Below are 18418 nucleotides of genomic sequence, written 5' to 3'. Positions count from 1 at the left end.
TCCTGCAAACCAGGCGAGGGAGTTAACATCTCGCCAAAGTGGCACCCAGTGGGGTGAACTAGGATTGCTTCAAATGTCGCCCACCACTGATCGTACAGCCTTGGCCAGGAATTGGACTCGGGGTCACCAAATTTATAGCATGGCATGCTAACTACTGTGCCCTTGCTCTGCCCTCTTATCATACGTTTGTAAGAGCAGGGTCTTCAAATTAAGCCTATAATTTTGCTGCTGTTACTTGTGTCAGTAACGTGAGTAAGTAATACACGAATCAGAAGCCTGCGACTTGTTTGTATATACAAAAAAGTCGACTTCCCCATTCTCGTGTTGCCATACTGCTCATGTGCGCATGCCTCTAGGCAGCCTATACACACGCTACCATTGGACTCATTATCAGGCCTCGGCACGGATATCAATGTGCTTACGTTGTGTGCACTAAACTTGTTTTGCAGGACGTTCAAAGGCTCAAGGAGCAGAATGAGGATCTCAATGCCCAGATAATCAGCTTGAGCATTCAAGAAGCCAAAAACCTCTGCCTGGCTACACCCAAGTTTCAGTCGCTGGCGGCTGAGATTGACTCTGCCAGTAAAGACGAGGTACCGCATGGTTACGCCGAGTTTAAGATCGATGTACGCTCATTTTAAAAAGTTTTGGTCATACTGCATTGCAGTTGGTGCACGAGCGCATGTAATGCACATGCAATAAACCAAAGTCAGCACATTTGTCAATAATACCTTGAAACAGAAACCGTGTAGGGCTGTGAATGTTTTGGGAACTTTTTTTAAGTGACCGATATTTTTTTTAAGTGATCGAATAAGTCTCCAAGCGAGAAGGGGGGACCTTGCTGTTGTGGATTTACTAATTCGTAAACGTGTGCGTGCGGATGTGTCCTTTTTATTTATCTGACACTGTTCATGCACTCTCTATATATATCTCTTTTTTTAGCCGTTTTCCTCTTTCTTTGGTTATTTATTTATTTGGTGGGTCGACTGTTGCAGGTCATGGAGGCGCTACGTGAGCAGGAAGAGATCAACTTCCGGTTGAGGCAGTACATGGACAAGATAATCCTGGCCATCCTCGACACAAACCCATCCATCCTGGAGATCAAGACGTGAGCAAGAGGCCCTTCATCTCCCCTACACCCGTGAACAAGGAAGATTTTCCCCGCATCAGAGAGAAAATTCACTGGCATCACACTCCACCCAAACCCCCCCCCTGCTCCACACACTTCATATTTTCCTAGAGAAACCAAGTGTTGGTACATTCTAGATTGTAAATGAACAAGAAAATCAACGGGTTATCACGTAGAGCAGTGTTATTCTCTTAATTTTCAGAGGGGGGGGGGGGCACTTTTGCGCCAATAAGACATCATCGGTGTGAGGGCCCGCCACGTTTTTGAAACCATTGGGGGTTTGACAGCAGCACGATGATGATGATGATGGGTGGGGGGGGGGTGTTTTCACAATTTGTGTATTGTCGGGGGGGACTGCACGTCAGGGGCCGCACTAAAGGCCACCAGGAGACGCCAGTGACCCCGCGGGCCTTGCAGCGAGGAACATTGACGTAGATAATCTTTCCAGTGAGATATGGACTGTTACACCTATTTATGATTTTGTAACGAGTTACACTGATGCAATTGTTTTTGGATCAACACCCATCTGGCTTTGGATATTATTATACTGGAAGAGATAGCTACCTCACTGGCTGGTGAATGGAAACTCCCAAATCCGGACATTAACAAATTATAAGTCTCGATTGAAAGCTTTCGTGACTGCAAGGATTCATCTTCTTTGGTTCTTTCGGTAAAGTCACGTCGAATGAGAATAAAATAATAAAATAAACAATAAAATTCTCACGGCGTTTCGGCCACAACACAAGTGGCCTTCTTCAGGTGAAAGGAACAAACCTGTCGGGATGACAGAGCTACAATGAGAGCTACAATGCTACAATGTAGCTCTGTCGTCCCGACAGGTTTGTTCATTTCACCTGAAGAAGGCCACTTATGTTGTGGCCGAAACGTCGTGAGAATTTTATTGCTTTATTTTATTATTTTATTCTCATTCTACGTGACTTTACCGAAAGAACCAAAGAAGAAAAATTATGTCTTTTTTTTTTTAAAGGAAATTCTTGCTTAAATGAATATACTGTGATGGAAAACTAAGTACTCTAAATTTTAGGGAACCATAAGTGTACTTGGCTCACGAAGAGCTCCAGTTTCTGTAAACTTTAATATTACGAGCGTAGGTGTTGTCAAAAAAAAGCAGCTTTTACGGTGTGCTCGCAGTTACGAGGAAAAGTTTGCGAGGCGTAAACTATCCGTCAACAACAACATCGCAGTTGTGTTTACATATGATGCAGTTTATTTAAAGCTGTAAACAGTTGGCCTCATTTTTGAACGTGGTATGTTAATCTGAAACATATCGGAACCAGTTTAACTTGGCGACAAGGGGTGGCATTAACGCGCGCGACAAATTTCGGGCCCGTTTTGGCCATGCTATGTAACTCTTTATTCGCGAGTGTTGAAAAAAAAAGTGCTACTGAAATAATGCTGAATTGCATGAATGCACTGAAGGCTACTTTTAAGAATTTAACTAATAGGACGCGTCGTGCCTTGGTATGCGATAATGGGAATCGTGTTGCCTGCGTAACTGGCAAACGATATATTTTATGAAATGTAAAAGCAAAGCAGGTGGATTTTTAAGTTTTTACACGTGCAATGTACATAGAACACATGCAATGGGTGATTTGATGAGAATGTGTATTTTTTAAGGGCTTTAAAAGTAATACAAAAAAAGGAAAAATGTTTATTTTGTGGCCCTGCCTTGTAAATTTAGTCAACTACGAACTGCATATCATGCACATCTATTTCTTTGTAGGCAAAAAGGCATGCTGGTTTTTATCCATGTTTTAGAGTTTTTGATTATAGATAAAAAAATAAAGCATTGCAAACTTCCAGTGGTGTCTGCTTATGACTGTCTTGGAGTCGTGTTGAAAATGTTGACGTTGCAATGGTTCACCTTTGTGGTGATGAAACGACTGCAGAGGACAACATGGGTTCTATTCCACAGTTATAAACAATTATTGCCACTTTTTCTTTTTGATGTTCTAAACCTGTTCTTTTCTTATCTCTGAAAGCAAAGACTTTGCACCCGAAAGTGCGATTTTCCCCGTACCACTTTTCGACCACTTAAAAAAATCTCCGTGCACCGAACATTCCATTCTGCGCCGTCCCAGAAGAAGAACGTCAAAGCCCTTCCTGGGAACGACGGTAAGGGGGATGATGGCGCAGAGAGAGAGAGAGAGAAAGCGGGATCTTAATGGTCACGCTCTTCACATTATCAACGACCAGCAGCCCATTAAGTGTGTCGTGTCCCTTATCTTCCTTAAGACTTTACACATTGCTCGAATATACATCAATCACACGGGCTATGACATCGATTAAAAAAAAAAAGCTTTCCTCCCATGCAGTTCTAGGAGACGTTGTTGGGTACGGGCGAGGACGATGACGGCGCTGGCAGGAGAGCGGGGATCGGGGCGCCAGCTCCTGGCGCTCGCGCTCTGCGTCGCGTGCGCGGGATCGAGCGCGCTGCCGTCGCACAGAGGGCAGCGTCAGAAGCTGCTGCTCGTCTCGTTCGACGGTTTCCGCTGGAACTACGACGAGGACGTGGACACCCCGAACCTGGACCACCTGCGCACCGTCGGGGTCGCGGCGCAACACATGGTGCCGCCCTTCATCACGATAACCTCTCCGTCTCACTTCACCCTCGTCACTGGTACGGCGACCTTACGGGAGTCCCACTGCCGTGGTCGGATTGTGCGACAGTTGATAATTACGGTGCTGATCCCACAGACTGACCTTGATTTCAAGGTGTCGACTGTCACTTGGGTTTCCGTTAAACTAAGCAATGCAGAAGTCCAGAAGAGAACGTGGCGCGGTAACGAGATGTTAACTGCCTCGCCTGGTATGCAGGAGGTCGTGGGTTCAACTCCAACCCTGACGCCTGTATATTTTAAGTTTACATGTTCTCCCTGTGGTCGCGTGAAATTTTCTCCGGGATCTCCAGTTTTTCCCTCCACATTTAGAATCAAAGTGCGCTCATAGAGTATTTGGCTGCTATAAATGTCCACGTTATAAGCCACTTCGTTGTGATATCATTTGTGATTGCCAGGTCGCTTCTGAAAAGGAGCTACATAGCTCAAGTGAGCCTTACCTCGCAAAATAAAAACAGTTCAGGTTAAGTACTGTAAGTACTGCAGTTGTGATTCGGCAAAACAAACACTTGTTTTAGTGGGATGCGTGTGCAGCATCAGAATCAGAATACAGTATATATACTGGAGGAATCCGATGAGCAATAAAGCCCTTTTTCATAGATGTCCAGTAGGGGCGGCTAAGAAGGTTACAGCAAACAGTGCAAAACATGATAGTAGTGCAAAGTATAAGAAAGTTAAACAAATCACCCAAACGCATACAACTAAACCATCCCCATCCTACCAGGCTAGGGCCACTCGGGTATTAACTTATTTTACTGAAGCGACCTGGCCACAAATGATAGCTCAACAAAGTGGGTCATTTATAGCACCAAAATAATCTAAATACAGTAATGTTAATGCGTGTTTCTAAACGTGTAGTGTAACAACCAAAAAAAACAACAACGGAGAACCCGGAGAAAGAAAATAATAATCCACGCGGCCACGGAGAGAACATGCACACCGGAGGACCGATTCCGGGCAGGTATTGGAGCGGTCTACTCGAGCCCAGTGACCCAGGGGAAACCAAAGGCCACGTGGTGGGAGACCGTGCGGGTAGATTGATGTGGGTGGTTGGCGTTGCCAGCCCGGTGCAGCAGCTGCACAGGATATGGCAGAGGGGTGGAAAGCATTGGGGAGGTTGTGGTGGCACCAACAACGGCTACTTTGGCCGTGACGCCGATCGCGATTTTGATCTTTCGCAGGTAAACACATCGAGTCGCACGGCGCGGTTCACAACCAGCTCTACAACGTGGATCCCTGGGAAAAGCAGAGCTACCACGCGGCGCAGAAGCGCTCCGAGTGGTGGAACGAGACCCTCCCCATCTGGATCAGTGCTCAGAACCAGGTCGCCGTGGGCACCGTAGGCACTCGCAGTTGGAGGGTCGCCGCAGTGGCGAGATGTCAACTACCTTGCCCGCTATACAGGAGGTTGTGGGTTTGATCCCGACCCTTGACGCCTGTTGCATATTTGTAGTTTGCATGTCTCTCTCTCTCCCAGCGGTCACGTTAATTTTTTGTCCGGGTCCTCTGGTTTCCCTCCCCCCCACTCCACATTTAGAACGAAGCCGCGTTTTGAGTATATTTGGCTGCTGCTACACATTTCTCACGTGATAATAAGCCACTTCGTTGAGCTATAATTTGTGATGGCCAGGTCACTTTTTGAAAGAAAGAGCTACACGGCTCGGTGGGCCTTAGCTGGTAAAGTAAAATGTCGTTTATCGGCGTTGACCGTGCACGGGTGCAAGGGTCACACCACACCAGACGTCGCGAACAATGTGTGCGTGTACTGCCCATTTGTCCACCGCACTGCTGTGCGCGTCCTGGGAGTTACATTTGACCCATACTACGCTAGTTCGTGAAGGTGAGGAGTATATATGTGTTGGCAGGTGTGGGGGGGGGGGGGATAGAAGTACAGTACATTAATTGTTTTTTTGGTTTATCCCCCCCCCCCCCCCCCCCCGAATTTACCTCCACGTCGCACAGCCCTGCATCTGTTCGCGACAAGCGGGGGTGCACATGATCGTCTCCCATGCGAGCGTCATCCCGGCTCCAACCTGCTTAGCTTACGAGATCTGATGAGGTTGAGCCACAATGCTGGCTCCATTCGGTCATAGTCATCCTACACTTGCATCGTTGGCCACAACCAACACACAATGTGACAATTCTAGAAATTGTTAAATCCCCATTCAAAACGGGGCTTTAGTTCACGCCCATTTATTTATTTATTTTTGGAGCATTCCTCGTGAAAAATTTCGTGACACTTCCAGACAAGTTAGTTAAGCCCAGTGCGGTGTTCTGGCTGCAGTTACACCTACCCCTTAGCTGGACCACAGTCCTTGTTGAAACATTGGCTTATTCTTTGGTTCTTTCGGTAAAGTCACGTAGATCGGAAATAAATAAATATAAAGTGAATAAGAATAAGAAAAAAACACGGATGTAGACTGCCAATACGCTCACGAAGCTTAAAAACCAGGCTACAGTCTACATTATAGACTGCCAGTACACTCACCGAGGTTAAGAACCAGGCTACAGTCTACATTATAGACTGCCAGTACACTCACCGAGGTTAAGAACCAGGCTACAGTCTACATTATAGACTGCCAGTACGCTCACCGAGGTTAAGAACCAGGCTACAGTCTACATTATAGACTGCTAGTACACTCACCGAGGTTAAGAACCAGGCTACAGTCTACATTATAGACTGCCAATACACTCACCGAGGTTAAGAACCAGGCTACAGTCTACATTATAGACTGCCAGTACACTCACCGAGGTTAAGAACCAGGCTACAGTCTACATTATAGACTGCCAGTACACTCACCGAGGTTAAGAACCAGGCTACAGTCTACATTATAGACTGCCAGTACGCTCACTGAGGTTAAGAACCAGGCTACAGTCTACATTATAGACTGCCAGTACACTCACCGAGGTTAAGAACCAGGCTACAGTCTACATTATAGACTGCCAGTACGCTCACCGAGGTTAAGAACCAGGCCACAGTCTACATTATAGACTGCCAGTACGCTCACCGAGGTTAAGAACCAGGCTACAGTCTACATTATAGACTGCCAGTACACTCACCGAGGTTAAGAACCAGGCTACAGTCTACATTATAGACTGCCAGTACACTCACCGAGGTTAAGAACCAGGCTACAGTCTACATTATAGACTGCCAGTACGCTCACCGAGGTTAAGAACCAGGCTACAGTCTACATTATAGACTGCCAGTACGCTCACCGAGGTTAAGAACCAGGCTACAGTCTACATTATAGACTGCCAGTACACTCACCGAGGTTAAGAACTAGGCTACAGTCTACATTCGTGGTTTTTTATTTATTATTTTTTATTAACTTTATTTTTTGTTATTATTTTTCTATCTACGTGACTTTACCGAAAGCACCAAAGAATTTGAATTCCTGTCTTCACGAAAGTTTTAAGTCAAAATGTTATACACTGGCTTGTTCTTCATTATGTCATCTCCCACGAAACCCCCAATGATCCCGTCTCCGCCACTCCTCCCCCACCACCTCCGACACCGAACACCCAGGGCTTGAAGACCGGCTCTCTGCACTTCCCCGGCGGTGCAGCCACGTACCAGGGCCAGACCGTGTACAGGTCGCTGCTGGAGGAAGCCACCTACAACTACAGCAACGAGACAGAGTGGCGGCTCAACGTGGACACCGTCATGGACTGGTTCGTCATGGACAAGCTGGATTTCGTGGCGCTCTACTTCGGCGAGCCTGATGTGACGGGCCACAAGTTCGGGCCGCATTCGGAGGAGCGACAGGAGAAGGTGAGGCAGTTTAACACGCAGGAGGAGTTTGGGAGGGGGCTTTCGCGACCGATTTTAATCCATCATTGAGGAAGGGTCGTTTTATGTTTGGTTGTTCGGGTTTGATCGCCGTTGATATAAACCCGCCACCACTACCCGACGCGGCCGATTAGTAGGGTTTGTCGTGTAAAAAACACGTGCCAATTAGATACCAGTTCGGCACACCGGTTGCGTTCGGAGAGTAAACCCACAACCTTTACCAATTAGAGTACTGTGACGTTTTGCCCGGTAATTGCAACCAGCCTCATCAGGCGATATTCCAGAATAGTGGCGAAATCTTCCTTTTTCCGTTCTTAAATAGAGAGCGGGGGGAGGGGGGTGGTAAACGTGATGTCGTTCCTCGTGAGCCATCTTAACCCCCCCCGCCCCTCCCCTATTATTGTGACGCAGGTGAGGCAGGTGGACCGCACGGTGGGCTACCTGCTGCGCAGCATGGAGGAGAGAGGGCTCACGGGCAACATGAACGTCATCATCACTTCGGACCACGGCATGACGCCCACGCAGAAGGCTCCGGCCGTGGAGGAGATCGTGCTGTCGAAGTTCATCAACTTCACGAAGGACGTCAAGTTAGCCATAGTGGACTACGGGCCGTTCGCCATGATTCAGCCCAAGCAGGGCAGGGAGGAGGCCGTGTACCGGGCCCTGAAGGGCGCCCACCCGAAGCTGAACGTCTACAGGAAGGAGGAGTTCCCGGAACGTTTTCGCTACCGGGAGCACAGGCGACTGCTGCCCATCATGATGTACGGGGACCTCGGCTACGTGGTCAATGGGGTAAGCCAAGAAGACGAGCAGCAGCCGCAACAACAACAACAACAACGTAAAAGACCAAACGACGTCAATTTGAGCGTCGCCGTAATCACGGGCTCCTCGTCGTGCGCATGCGGTACTTGATGACACCGCCGTGAATCTGGAGATGGCAACAACAACAACAACAAAACTATCTCGTGACGATATTTTGTTCGATGTATTTTGAGAGCAGTTCTCGCCGTGGCCACACTCGCAATCGTCGGGTTTTACGTTAAAAAAAAAACCCTTCGAGGTCAATAAAATGAAGACCGCTTGTTGGTGGAACGTCAACAGCGCCTGTGCTCTCGAGCGAGCGGTTGCCACTTTGAGGAGTATTCAATCTCCACCACCGGCCTAGGGCAGCCAACAGAGATGAGCTCTGCCCAGCGATGACATTGGTGTGGTGTGGGGGTAGGTGTGTGGGTGGTGGAGAGAGACGCCTTGACGAGGTTAACCGAAAACGCTCGGTGGGAATTCTGTACCCCCCCCCCCCCCCCCCCCCCCACCGGACAGAGGATGATATTCCAGTTCAACAAGGGCGAACACGGCTTCGACAACGCGGAGGCGGACATGAGGACCATCTTCCGCGCCTTCGGTCCTCGCTTCCGCCGGGGCTACGTGGCGGAGCCGTTCGCCAGCGTGCACGTGTACGCGCTCATGTGCGAGCTGCTCGGGGTGCAGCCCGAGCCGCACAACGGCTCCCTCGCCTTCACCCGGGACATGCTCGCCGACTCGGTCGGTGACGGCGGCGATGGCCCGGAAGGTACGCCACCCCCCCCCCTCCCCCCCACCACGGTGGCTAGGAGATGCTAACTCCCTCACCTGGAGGTCATGGGTTTGATCCCGAGCTTGACGCCTGCCTGTATATTTGGAATTTGCGGTGTCTCTCACTCTCTCCCTGTGGTCACGTGGATTTTTTTTTCTCAAGGGTTCCCCGGTTGATCCCCCCACGTTTATAATGAACGTCACGCGTTGTGCCAAACAACTGAAAACAAACCGCTCGTCTCTCTTACCAGACTGCGCGGAGTAAACTGCGGTTCGATAATGCGTACAACAATAATTGCTATACACAGCAAAGGTGTTCTCAAGACCAAAAAGCATAACGGGATGTCTCGGCACGATATGCATGTCAGGATGACAGCACCGTCGCCGCGTAAATCCTGCACACAGCCAGCGGTGGCCAAAGAGCTGGAAAGAGCCATGACCCCGTGACCTCTTTCGGCTACACTATGACGCCAATGCAACTGCATACGAATTTCAGCCTTATTAAGACATCTAAAACTAAACCAAACTATTTTCTTTTACCAGGTAAGGCCCACTCACCCAGTAGAGTATAGCGAGCCATTGTTTACGACTGCAATTTGAAGCCGGAATGATAAGAGCGCAGGGAGAAGGCTGTTCAGCAATGTTTTTTTTTACATTTGTTGAAACTCTGTCAAGTTAGAGTTTGGCTCATCACCTTTTCCACCGCGGACGCCAACAACCCACCGTACGGTATTTCTCAGGCAGCACCTGTGTGTGTGTGTGCGCGTGTATGTATGTATGTGTGGGGAGCGATAGTGTAGCGGTTAGTGCGCTGCGCTATGAACCCGGCGACCCGGGTTCGATTCCCGCTCACGGCCAACAACAGTGACGATTATCTGAAACCGGTCCCGGGCCTCCCCCTAGGTCGACTCAGCCACAAATGAGTACCTGGTACGGTGTGTAAAACATTGCCACTAGGGAGACAAAGGCGGTCGGGCGTGGTGCTGGCCACCCCCCCCCCCCCCCCTGGTGTACCGTTACCGGACTTCATAGGTGCTCGCTAACAGCACTTGCCCCTACAGTCTGTTAAGGCTATACGGGGGATCTTTTATCTTTGATGTATGTATGTTGAACTTCTTTCGCACCGTGCGTAGCCAGCCGTGCCAGTGTGTTATCGAAACTCTGTGGTCCCCAGTGAAGGAGATCAACACGGTGATAGCAGAACCAGATATCGGTACAAAGCCATTTCTTGCTACACGGACACGGACGCCAATTCGTAGATGGGTGGCTGGTGGGAGCAGTGCAATCATTTGATTGGGTGAAAAGCTATTGTTATTGTTTCAACAATCCTTTAATTTGATAAGTTGGGCCTCGTGCACGCTGGGGTTGTCCATCAGGGAGCGTTGTGCCTATTTAAATCTTGAGGCCTAACTTGTATGGACCAAAAAAAAACCATCTATTCAATAATTTAACAGCACAAAGCAGCGTAACATAATTACAGAGCATCGACTCTCACGTATTACAATATCTTCCGAAGATATTTTTAGGTTGTCAAGGATTTCAGTAATTCCAACTTCCTGTTAAGTTATTTTCAGGACTTTCGTGGATTGCACGAATGTATTTAATTGACCGATTATAATCATTATTTGGTGGTGGTGCTGCTACCGCTGCTTCAGTCGCATTGGGGCACAAACACGCAAAAAAAACAAGAAACAGCTTCGTCAATAGCATTTATTCATTTAACTCTTATCAGGCCCCATAGTGTAAGGTGCTGTCATCACTTTATATTACCCACTCCGATCTTGATTTGAAACTCTCGTGACTGCAGGAATCCATACTCTTTGCTTCTTTCGGTAAAGTCACGTAGTAGGTAGAAAAATAAAAGAAAAAATAATATATCACGACGTTTTGATCGCAACACAAGCGGTCGTCCTCATTAAAACAACTGACGTGCTTGCGTGCGGAGATGGAATTCCTTTCCAGCTCAGACCCCGCTTGCTTGCCCTTCGCCTCATGTTGTAACAGCTCTCTCGCTGTGTTAATCCTGGTTCAGCAGTTTCCACTGCTGGATTATTTTTTTCCGCCTGAGGACGACCGCTTGTGTTGCGACCGAAACGTCGTGATTTTTAATTTTTAATTTTATTTTTCTACTTACGTGACTTTACCGAAAGAACCAGAGAGTATTACCCACTCTGCTCTCTTTCTCTCTGGCCTCTATGTACGTGCTTAAAGAAGGATAATTGCCCCCCAAAAGCGTGGCCTCTTGTACACTGTACATGTTTTTCTTTTAAGGCAACATTGCTATTGATGAATGCGTTAAGTTTGTTGTTATTTAGTCGAGTAACTTATTAGATTATTTAGAAACACATTGCCTTTGACCTTATAACGGTCACATTTGGTTATTATATTTATTGTAACAAGTCACGTAGGATTGTTTAAATGATTTTAATAATTGTTCAAACTGACTTATAACGGTCACATTCGGTTATTATATTTATTGTAACAAGTCACGTAGGATTGTTTAATTGATTTTAACAATTGTTCAAATTTACTTCCGTAAAATTACTGCTGAGTGATCTTTGAACATTCGTCAATTATGTTTTCCATAATAGATGTTTTGGGTTAGATATGAATGTTAAATATAAATGCGTAGTTAAACCCGCCACCACCTAACACAGCCAATTAGCAAGGATTGTCACGGTAAACAAAACGTGCCAATTCGTTACTAGTTCAGCACACCTACAAATTATGTTTTGTTTGCCTCAATTCATTCAGGGTTCTTGGTCGAGTTTCCTTAAATCATGAATAACATAATAACTTAAATAATAAATAATAAAGAATGTTCAAGCCAGCGTTAAAATAAATGAAATAACCCTATGTATCTTAAATGTATTTGCCACCCTATATACTTAAAATGTTATGCGCAGCGGTGAGTATCATCAGATGCCTGAAGCTCTGAGCAAAGTGAGTTTTCCAATGGGATGTTCAAAGGGTGACAATGTAGAATCTTTTTGATTTAAAGCTTTCGTGACTGCAGTAATTCATATTCTTAGTTCTTTCGGTAAAGTCACGTTGAAGGGAAACAATAAAATAATTATATATATAAAACAATAAAAATTCTCACGACGTTTCGACCATAACACAAACGGTCGTCATCAGGTGTGCCGTTTAAAAATAAAAAATTTTTATGCAAACCGACACACCTGATGACGACCGTTTGTGTTATGGTCGAAACGTCGTGAGAATTTTTATTGTTTTATATATATTTTATTATTTTATTGTTTCCCTTCAACGTGACTTTACCGAAAGAACTAAGAATATAATGTAGAATCTCTTCATGAGTTGGGTTTCTATGTACATTGAACTTCTTTCGCACCAGTACGTCGACGACCATGCTAATCGGAGGTGCGGGGTGGCGACGAAGTCAGGGGGAAAAAGCGCTGACACAGTCAACGACTTCATGTTGGCAGTGTCGGTGCAAACTGAGAGCATCTATGTAAACGGATCTTATTCTTGTTTAATATTTTTTGATCCACTTCATGCAGTCAGCATGTATTGATTCACCCCACCCCACCCCTAGCTTCCCGATGAATTGTCACGATTCGGAGTGGTGATTGGGTGCAAGTATTGCTTACCTGTTGTCTCGTTTGCCTATAATTTGCGCAAATCTTAAACCGATCGAATCTCGCACGATGCATGTGTTGTTGGTGGGGGGGGGGGGGGGGTAATTTATTCAAATTAATGGAATTGATCCATCGCTGCTCGTCTAATTTTCAAGCCTCCTGGGTCGACTGTTAACGATGGCCTGGCGGTGATGTCACTATAGGGCATGTGTCACGCTTGTTGCACCCCACAGCCTGGGATAGTTTCTACGGACAAAGAATCCCCCCTAGAGCCTCAACATACCGCTGGGGCAAGTGCTCTTAACGAGCACCTCTGAAGGCCGGCACGGCACACACGAGGGCGTGGGTGGTCAATGCCTCGCCTGGCCGATGTGTCCGCACGATACCTGCTACTCATTTAAGGCTGAGTCGACCTTTGGGAGGCCCGGGACCGGTTCAAATATTCACCACTGTTATTGGTCATGAGCGGGAATCGAACTCTGGTTGCCGTGTTCGTAGCGTAGTGCGTGGACCTCGACACGACCGCTCCCCACATGCATACGTGCTTGCACACACGCACCGTTTCATTTAGAACAGGGGCGGGGAACTTCCGGCCCGCCGGCCGTACAAGGCCCACGGGCTGGACGAGGCCCGCGAAATCATTTGGTGTGGCCCTGCCAAGGCAACCGCAGGCGGGACTCGAAATTCTACAAATCTTGGAGCAAAACCTGGAAAAGCAGTTTGCGAGTAGCAACATCATCAATAACAGCTAACATCACCACACGCCTCACCAAAGAGAAGCAGTTTCAGCCATCACATTAGGGGTGAGTTAATTAAATGTTTGAGCAAATATAACAGGCTAATTTTTTAGTTGAAAATTTTGTATGGCCTGCGAATGATGATGTTATAAATATCCAAATGACCCTTGGCAGAACAAATGTTCCCCACCCCTGGCTTAGAATGTGCGGCATAGATATTGTGGGGGCCGGCGTCCACCCCACTGCTCCCTCCTCCACCGCGTCGATCGACCCCCCCACCGGGCCCCTGCCGACCGGGTAATCGCCCCCCCCCCCCCCGCGTTAGCGCCTCCTCTGAGTTGACATAGCTAAATCGCCGGCTCACCTCCGCACGGGGTTAATCCACACACGCGCACACGCCAACACTCACGCCAACGCGGCGCACAGCTGTACGACCGCACCCACACCTGCGAGCGGTTTCCTCTTAACACACACTGCAGCTAACGCTAGCGGCTGCGCGAACACGCGCGCATGCCGGCGGTTATACCCAAATCCGCGTCCGCACAAAGACTAGCGCTACAGCGGCGGCGCGAAACATGCGCGCTCCTGCAGGCGACTATCTCAACGCGCGCTCCGTGCTGCGGCTCTGCCCTCACTCTCGCCGCGCGTCTGCCCACGCGGCCGCTCCGCACACAAACCACTTCGCGCCACACCGATGCTCTGTGCTAACGTTTATTCGGGGCGCAAACCCTGCACTGCCCGGAGGGAATATTCTGCGAGCAGATCCTAGCCTACTGCTACCCAAGTCCCCAAACGCACTCACACGCCCTACCACGCACCTCGCGGCCGTACTCACGGCGTCGCACAGACGCTGTGAGAGTTGTAGGGAGGATGACGAAAAAAACCTCGCCTATCGCTGCCTCGCGGCAGCACTCGCTGGTATCAGACGGATGCTGCGAGCGGCTCGAGGAGGCAGGACGGCAGGGAGTGGGCCTTGACGGCCAAGCTGTTGAAGAGGAGCTCTCACTTGAACCGTTTCTGGCTCCCCTTTTATCCCCTTGATTTAAAAAAAAACCCCATCCGGGGTTACGTTATCCTGCACAGCCAATCGTGCGTCTACCTGTGATTTTCAAAGTTTTTCTGCCCTAACATGGAGCGCTACGCTACATTATTTTTCGACCCATTGTTTCTCTACCCCGTACTCATTACTCCCTGACTCACCCTGTTTAATCTGGGAAGGCGTCCGGCTGGCGAATACACACCCGGTTAGTGTGTACTTGGCCGATGGCGCTAGGATCCCCCTGCCCTCATCGTTTTCCCTGCTCGCTTAATATTTCACCCCAGCCCTCTCCCCGATGTCGTGCGTGACTCATTGTGGCCGGCACCGGTGAGCCTTTGTGCGCCCATACAATTTTAAGCCAATTTATGGGCGCCGCAATGTGACCTGTCCTGCGAGGGTCGGCCAATCTCCTGGCTCCGGGAACCCGTGGGACTTCCCACCTAGGGGCCCTTTGGATGAAAACCCGTTGTGCCAGGCGATCCCCCGCCGAGACACTACGTGTGTGTGTGTGCTGAGTGTGTGTGCTGCGTGTGTGTGCTGCGTGTGTGTGTGTGCTGCGTGGTGTGCTGCGTGTGTTTGTGTGTGCTGCGTGTGTGTACTACGTGTGTGTGTGTGCTGTGTGTGTGCTGCGTGTGTGTGTGTGTGCTGCGTATGTGTGTGCTGCGTGTGTGTGTGCTGTGTGCTGCTGCGTGTGTGTGTGTGTGTGCTCGGGGGGGGGGGGGGGGGTGGGGGGAATCGCGGCCCTTGTGGAGTTGCTCCCCGGGTCGTGGCACCAACTGCTCAACCCGAGCTACCGCTGCTCTGATACTTACTTTGCCTTTGTACTGTTACACGTTTTGGCATTTTCTGGTCTAACACTGGTGAAACAAAACCATGGCAAAGGCTGTCTTTGGTGTAGGCCAATCAGTTTCAAAGACAATGCGTATTTTGTCAGAGCATGTTTGTTTGCATGTTTGGCCACATGTACGTGTGGTTAATGCAGACTTGGCGCCTCGCAAAAGTGTTTGTAATTGGTGTTTGAACATCTTGACACCTTCTGTTTCGATTGCCAGAAAGGGTGAAGCCTATTCTCTTATGCGGCTTTACCTTTGACAAGTTCCGCTGAGACACTCATTGAAGTCGTTCCCGTGTTTTTACGTTTTCTGCACGCAGCCAATGCAGACCCTCAAGCTCCCAGGCCTGGGCTCAGGGAAGGTCTCATTGCCCTCACAGCGATCGCCGCATGCCTTTTCCTGGCCTTCGTCGTGGAAATGGCCTTCACGATGTCGAAACGGACTGGTAAAAGGTAAAATGATAAAAAAAAATTAATAAAAACAGAAAAATATTGTTTATTCTCCGCAATAGAGGTTTTTGGGTTAGATCGCGTAAATATAAATGTGTCGTTAAACCCACCACCACCCGACACAGCCAAATGAGTAAGGTTTGTCACGTAAACAAAACGTGTCAAATCGTTACTAGTAGAGCACACCGGTGTGTTGGAGAGTAAACTCACAACATTTACAATTCGGACGCCTGATGATGCTAGTTGTAATCACTGGCTAGTTGTAATTACCGGCAAATGGTCTGAATTGCAAATGTTGTGAGTTTACTCTCCAACACACCGGTGTGCTGAACTAGTGACTTGGCTCACAGTTATGGCATCACATTTACCGCCCCCCCCTCTCTATTTAGGAACCGAAACAGGAGGATTTCTCCATAATTCTGGAATGTCGCCTGAAAAGGCCGGTTATAATCACTGGTAAAAAAGTCACAGTGCTCGAATTTGTAAATGTTGTGGGTTTACTCTCCGACATGAAAGGTGTGCCGAACCAGTAACGAATTGGCACGTTTTGCTCACGTGACAAACCTTACTAATCGGCCGTGTCGAGTGGTGGTGGTGGTGGACTTAACGACAGGTTTAACGACACATACTTACGCGATCTAACGAACCCCCCCCCCCCCAACTATGGATAATATTGATCGCGAAAGCCCCCTACGTGTTGAACTTGCTTGTTCTCGTTTTCCACCGGGACACATTCTGGAGCTCCATTCTCCCAGATGATTGTTCACATATACAGTACCCGTACATTGAATGGGTTCTGTGATTGGTGTCACCTCGGTAAGATGTGTCTCGTGAAATCCAGAATTAAATTTCGTTTTAATGCTTTCGTGACTGCAGGGATTTATATTATTGGTTCTTTCGGTAAAGTCACGTAGAAGGGAAATAATACAATAATACATTCTTTTTTGTCCCTTGCAACGTGAAAGATGACGGCAGAATTTGGGAGGCCTTCATCCAGCAGTGCATTGACTATGGCCAATGACGATGATGATCACGATGAACTTTGGTTGCAAATGCTGCTCTTTAAATATGTTCAATGTGGAGCAAACAGTGGAAGCAATGTCCATTGATCATCGATTAGCACGGTTGGGTACATTCGGTGTTACATATAACATACATACATCACCAGCCATGATCCATCTACTGCTGGATGAAGGCCTCCCCAATCTGCTGCCATCTCTCAACTCTGCAATGCAATGAAATGTGCATTTGTCCTATGACTGTCATAAAAGAACATTTCCTCTATGCTCTCTCTTAACAGGAGTAAAAACAACGCAGCCAAGACGGTACATGAGGTGTCACTCTAGGAGGATGTCATTCCCCCGAACCTCCGATTAGCACGGTCGGCGACGTATGGTGCGAAAGAAGTTCAACATGCACACTTACATTACAAAATGTTTTCGTTTGGAGCGATTGCCAGTGATTTTGTTTTGTTTCTTTTAGGATCTCCTCTTAACAGTCAAAATGTTCGAACATATATTTACATGATGTTCCCGATGATTTAGGAAATTACCCATGAGGATAATTCGATGCTAAGCTTGATGCTTTATGCTCCGCATGCCAGCTTCATGAAGTGTTTGGAAGACGTCAGCAGAGGCCACGATTGCCACCACAACTCGCCATCACTTCCTTCCTTCTGCCTATGATGTGAACGACCAAATTTTTTTAAGCTCATACCTATCGAATAAAAGAGTAATATGCTAACGGAAAAAAAACGTGCACGTTGTGAAATTCAACGATTAGGATTCAACGCGAATATTTGTGTTGCAGTTTGTTAAAAATGTATGAATACATCTGTAAGCAGTTTACTATCCGTACAAAAGTACAAATATGCAGCATTTGCATTTTTTTTTTACGTTCTGCAAATAAAATTAACTTCCTCCGGAGCGCATAATAAAAACAGACGTGCCATGATTTGCTTGTGCAGCAGCAGCAGCGACCTGATGTATAGTTTTAATACCACCTGATCATCTGTGAAAAAGAGCTTCACAGCTCGTCGGATTTCTCCAGGATGAATAAAGATTCTGATTATGAATACGTTTGCATGTCGGTACGTTCATAGGCATGTATGCATGTTGAACTTCTTTCGCACCGTACGTAGCCAACGGCGCTCGTCTGCGGCATACGTCTGAGAATAAACACGAAATCTCCCCCGCGAATGTAGCCACGAATGAGCACCAGACTCCTCGATTTGTTCAGCTGCGAGAGAGGGCGCGCAGTCGCGTAGGGGGACCCACGCGTTTCACACACGCGTTCCACACACGCGTTGCCCACACGTGGCGAGACGGGGGCTTATTTGCATACAGAAAGAAGCACGGCTTTGGGGGGGGGGGGAGGGGGGGTGTCTGAGCAGTGGTTCGCTGATGGCATCAGGGGGCCTCCATATCAACACAAACGACTCCTATTTCCCAGTGTTTGCTGGCAATAAAGCCAGATGTATTGCGCCGAGCCATCGGGCTGCATCTCTCAGGCCCCACTCGCTGTCTAACGCCGCAATCCTTTGGAGAACGGCTCAAAGCAGTTTTGTTTTTACGACAATCGACTCGTTGGAACGGCTGCGTGGGCCGTGGAGGGTGCACGCGGCGTTTG

General features: G+C 48.0%; 2 protein-coding genes across 3 annotated transcripts in view; both read left to right on the top strand.

Annotated features, from left to right (window-relative positions):
* The window catches only part of LOC116957370 (rab11 family-interacting protein 4-like), a 34656-nt gene extending 31704 nt beyond the window's left edge, over nt 1–2952 (top strand). For both annotated transcript variants that reach the window (XM_032979486.2, XM_032979494.2), the window contains 2 exons: nt 450–593; nt 996–2952. In XM_032979486.2, the coding sequence (XP_032835377.2) occupies nt 450–593; nt 996–1112 (261 nt within the window). In that variant the 3' untranslated portion in view covers nt 1113–2952. The remainder of the gene's footprint in view (nt 1–449; nt 594–995) is intronic.
* A 45-nt stretch (nt 2953–2997) lies between these two features.
* On the top strand, nt 2998–17957 carry LOC116958298 (ectonucleotide pyrophosphatase/phosphodiesterase family member 7-like). The gene is made up of 8 exons (XM_076052928.1): nt 2998–3265; nt 3466–3770; nt 4950–5092; nt 7295–7540; nt 7970–8350; nt 8879–9128; nt 15661–15793; nt 17091–17957. The coding sequence occupies exons 2-8, from the start codon at nt 3500–3502 to the stop codon at nt 17134–17136; spliced, it is 1470 nt and encodes a 489-aa protein (XP_075909043.1). The 5' UTR covers nt 2998–3265; nt 3466–3499; the 3' UTR covers nt 17137–17957.
* The last annotated feature ends 461 nt before the right edge of the window (nt 17958–18418 follow it).

The sequence above is a fragment of the Petromyzon marinus genome, chromosome 3, assembly GCF_048934315.1.
Source record: "Petromyzon marinus isolate PM22_M1 ecotype Great Lakes invasive population chromosome 3, UKy_Petmar_22M1.pri1.0, whole genome shotgun sequence".
Taxonomy (NCBI): domain Eukaryota; kingdom Metazoa; phylum Chordata; class Hyperoartia; order Petromyzontiformes; family Petromyzontidae; genus Petromyzon; species Petromyzon marinus.
Note: the sequence above shows the minus strand (reverse complement) of the source record. Positions and strands in the feature narration are given on the sequence as shown.